This window comes from Eucalyptus grandis, chromosome 6 (genome assembly GCF_016545825.1).
Source record: "Eucalyptus grandis isolate ANBG69807.140 chromosome 6, ASM1654582v1, whole genome shotgun sequence".
Taxonomy (NCBI): Eukaryota; Viridiplantae; Streptophyta; class Magnoliopsida; order Myrtales; family Myrtaceae; genus Eucalyptus; species Eucalyptus grandis.
Window position 1 is genome coordinate 17522008 of NC_052617.1, and position 3719 is coordinate 17525726.

Sequence of the window (3719 nt, forward strand, 5' to 3'; positions counted from 1 at the left end):
GAGGGAAAAAAATATTTTGAGTTTTAAAAAAAGAAGAAAAAAAGAAGAGGGAAGTGAGGGCTTGTAGGGGTGTCAGATAAGAGAGATAAGTGAAGAAAATGTTTTTCACTTTTGAAAAGTGGAAAACATTTTCTTCTAGTTTAAAAGTCTTTCCTTTATTCATAGAAAATGTTTTCCCCACTCAATTTATTTTCTGCGAAATGAACGCCTGGAAAATCCGGAAAACGTTTTCCGAAAATTGTTTTTCAAAACGAACAAAATCTTAAAATGAAGTTTAACTCAAATTTTGTCAATTGCCTATTTTAGAGCAGGTGGCCCGTCAAATCTGCCAAAGTAATGGAGCTAATTTAATTGTGTTAATATGAAAGGTGAACAGGCGATGATGAGAGAAATTGCATGTAATTTATGAGAGCATAGTCAATGTCGTGGTGTCTGGTCCTTCATGTTTCTTCCAAAAGACCATGACAAGTAATATGGGGAACAACGTAAACATCCTAACTAAACTCATCATCTAAACCATGAAAAGTAACTCATGTGTCGAGATGTATATTAGTCGGCATAAGTAATATGAAGATTGATTCACTAAGCTGGTATACTGACTAAAAAGACACAGAAAAATAGAGAAAGTGTTGTTTCTCAAAGCAAGTGTTTGGTAACATAACACAGTAACATGCTACAAGAGTTCGCCTTAGCTACTTACCATATCACTTTTTCAACCAACATTAGAGTATCCATGAATTATTATTTGTCTGTAAACGAGAAGGTGTCATTAGTTAGATGTTATCAACCAGTTTTAGATTACCATCTCTCTTTCAATTTCTTATACTCATGTTCATTTGGTCTTTATAATTTACGAATTTTTTTCAGAGTCGGCACTTTTATTTGCCTTACTCATCAACCCTATTCACAATTAAATTACCAACTAATTATGCATTACTAACTCCTACTTGAATTAATTAGGAACGTTCAATTATATATTTTTAGTCACCGACCTCTCTTATATCTGATAGTACAAAACTTTTTTTATTATGTATAACTTTTATTTAATATTCTTATGAACACTTTAAATTTACAAACTATCATATGTTATTACCAACTTTATTTAGTAATTTACCAACTTTATTCCTAAAATTGTGGGTAGCTAACTCAATTGAGAGTTGGCAATGACCCAGACTAGTTGATAACTTAATCTGAAAATAGCTGATAAGTTACTTAAATGAAAGTCAGTAGTTTAACATAAGAATCGGCAAATTTAAGACCTAAGAAAGGTAAAAGAAAGTTAGTAAAATATAAGAAAATTGATAATTAAAAGAAAACAAACTTGGTAAGTAACTCGAATGAGAGTTGTTAACTGAAAACTAATTGGTAACTTAATCAATAAAAAAATGGAAGATTCTAATTAAGGTAGGTCATATCTAAAAAAGGTTTAGTAAATTCAAGACGTTATTAAGATATGCACAAAGTTTGTTAACAATAAGAAAGGTTGAGGAATTAAAACTATATGAATGTCTGTAATGATTGTCGGTGACCTAATACTACGTGGTAATTTAATGGGAGAAAAGATGGTGGGTCACACCAGGTAGGTAATCTTAAAAGATTTAGTAAATGTAAAGGGTTATTGACCAAGTTGAAGAAAAATTGGTAACTTAATAGGAAATTTAGTGAATTAGAAAGAAAAGTACTAAATATTGGTGGTAACTTAACCGAGTTGGTAATTCAAAAGTAGATCGTAATTTTAATTTGACAAAGTTTAGTAAATCACTTTAGATTATATTGGTATCTTCATATAAGAGTTGATAAATTCAAAACATGAGTAAATTATCCAAATAAAACTAAGTTTGAAAGATAGTAAAAGAAGTTAACGGTTTCGTAAAAGTGTTGATTATTTATCAACAAGTTATTTGAAAAAAAAAAAGTAATTTTCTTATAAATATTTTTAGGCACTTAACAACACTTAATGAAATTGGAACGAAAATCCATATTTTTAGGCAACTGAATAATGAATTTCCGCTGGAAGAGATCAGAAATTAAGGAGATGTCTCGATCGAACCCGATGATTCTCCGCACGAATGTAACGTTTTGAGTTTTGTCGCGTATTGCAGATGCATATGACTGGTGACCAGCAGAGGGTCTGGTGCGATTTTACAGCAGAAGGAAAATTGCGATGAGAAAAGATGACTTGTTTGCGTCAACTTACGTTCGGTTGCGTTTTAGCTGTGTAGACCCCATCCTTTTCCAGCACCGGAAAACAATGACTCCTTACCCAACACCATCACCTTCACCACTTAATTTTGTTTCTCTCTTTCTTTCCATCAAGAGTGTATATCAAGTCACCCTTTTGTCTCCCCTCTCTCAACCAACACAGAGAGAGAGAGAGAGAGAGAGAGAGAGAGAGAGAGAGAGCACAGCATGAAGAAGATCAATCAGCTGATACTGAGGAAGTGCAAGAGCTTGTCCCGGCAACTGGGGAGATCGTTGTCCTACAGCAACCTCAGGTCCAAGTCGGCGAGAGATGTGGAGCTGTGGTGCGGCATGCAAGACGACGACGACGAGCCTCGCGAGACCATAATTGTCGGGAGCTCAAGGAAGCGTTACATGATCAGCTCCAAGCACTTGAGCCACCCCTTGTTGAACGCTCTCATCCAGAAGTCCTCCTCGTCGTCGAAGCAGAAGCCAGGAGACGGGGATGGTGTTATTCAGGTGAAGTGCGAAGTGGTTCTCTTCGACCACCTCCTGTGGATGCTCGACAATGCCGACCCAAGCATTGGTCCCGAGTCGCTGGAAGAACTGGCCGAGCTCTACGTTTTCTGACGATGATAAGGGCTCCGTTTTCCCTACGCTGCAAATTTTATCTAGATCTCCAGCTATTAATGATTCTTTTATTTTTAAGAGAGAGAAATAATTTCAAATCTTGATTCGTTTCATATTAGGTCAAGACTGCCGAATGCACCTGATCAAAAGTTTATAAGATTGAATCGTCGAGTGCTTGCGGCATTTCTTTGTGGATCTACAGCAATAAACGTAATTACCATATGAAAGAAGTAATCCCATGGATCTGGTGGGTCACAAGTTGGACTCGAGTTATGGCGGCAAAGGGAAGGGTGGGATCTACATGTGTATAGCATAAGGTGCTGAATTCATGCTGTCTCACAATATTACTATGTGATTTATACGGGCGCAGGCATGTACGTGGTTCTGCTATTTAGATCCCTATGTTCTTGAATAAATTTGGATCAGATATTCGGACAATTCATTGTTTTTTTCTTTTTCTAGACATATATGATCTTTTATTCATTGGTCGATGAACAAAAAAAAAGAAACAGCGTGTTCACAGGGCTTCTAGAATGTTTTTCAGGCCTCCAGATAGTTCAGTCTCTGCACTTGTATAATTGAGTTCAAGGGAGAAAAAAAATATAGATGATTACTGTGCGTTTGTTTAGTTGATCGCTTGCATTACACAACACGCTTGTGGATTGGTACAGTTTGAGCTTTCTCCGGAAGGGAAACCTCTAATTTGATGGACCTCTTTCAGTCGGTTTATGCTAGCGTTCGAACCTTATGGAATTGAGTAAGTTTCAAGGTGCTAAATGGGAACAAGGACCAAAAGGTATGCATAAATTCTATCATTTGCCGAGTCAAATATAATAGATAAATTCTCCTGTTGCCAATTACTCAGATAAGTGAGCTTCACCATATAAAGAAAAGAGTCCATAGAGAAT

The 3719-nt window shown here is 36.0% G+C and overlaps 1 protein-coding gene across 1 annotated transcript; it reads left to right on the plus strand.

Annotated features, from left to right (window-relative positions):
• The first annotated feature begins 2321 nt into the window (after window positions 1–2321).
• LOC104448667 (auxin-responsive protein SAUR76) lies at window positions 2322–3389 on the plus strand. Its single transcript, XM_010062534.3, has one exon. It carries the CDS (start codon window positions 2410–2412, stop codon window positions 2809–2811), a length of 402 nt encoding a protein of 133 aa, XP_010060836.2. The 5' UTR covers window positions 2322–2409; the 3' UTR covers window positions 2812–3389.
• Window positions 3390–3719: the final 330 nt, after the last annotated feature.

Bases quoted from the DNA above. Each gene is read 5' to 3' on its own strand.
- LOC104448667 (XM_010062534.3), top strand. From the start codon at position 2,410: ATGAAGAAGATCAATCAGCTGATACTGAGGAAGTGCAAGAGCTTGTCC.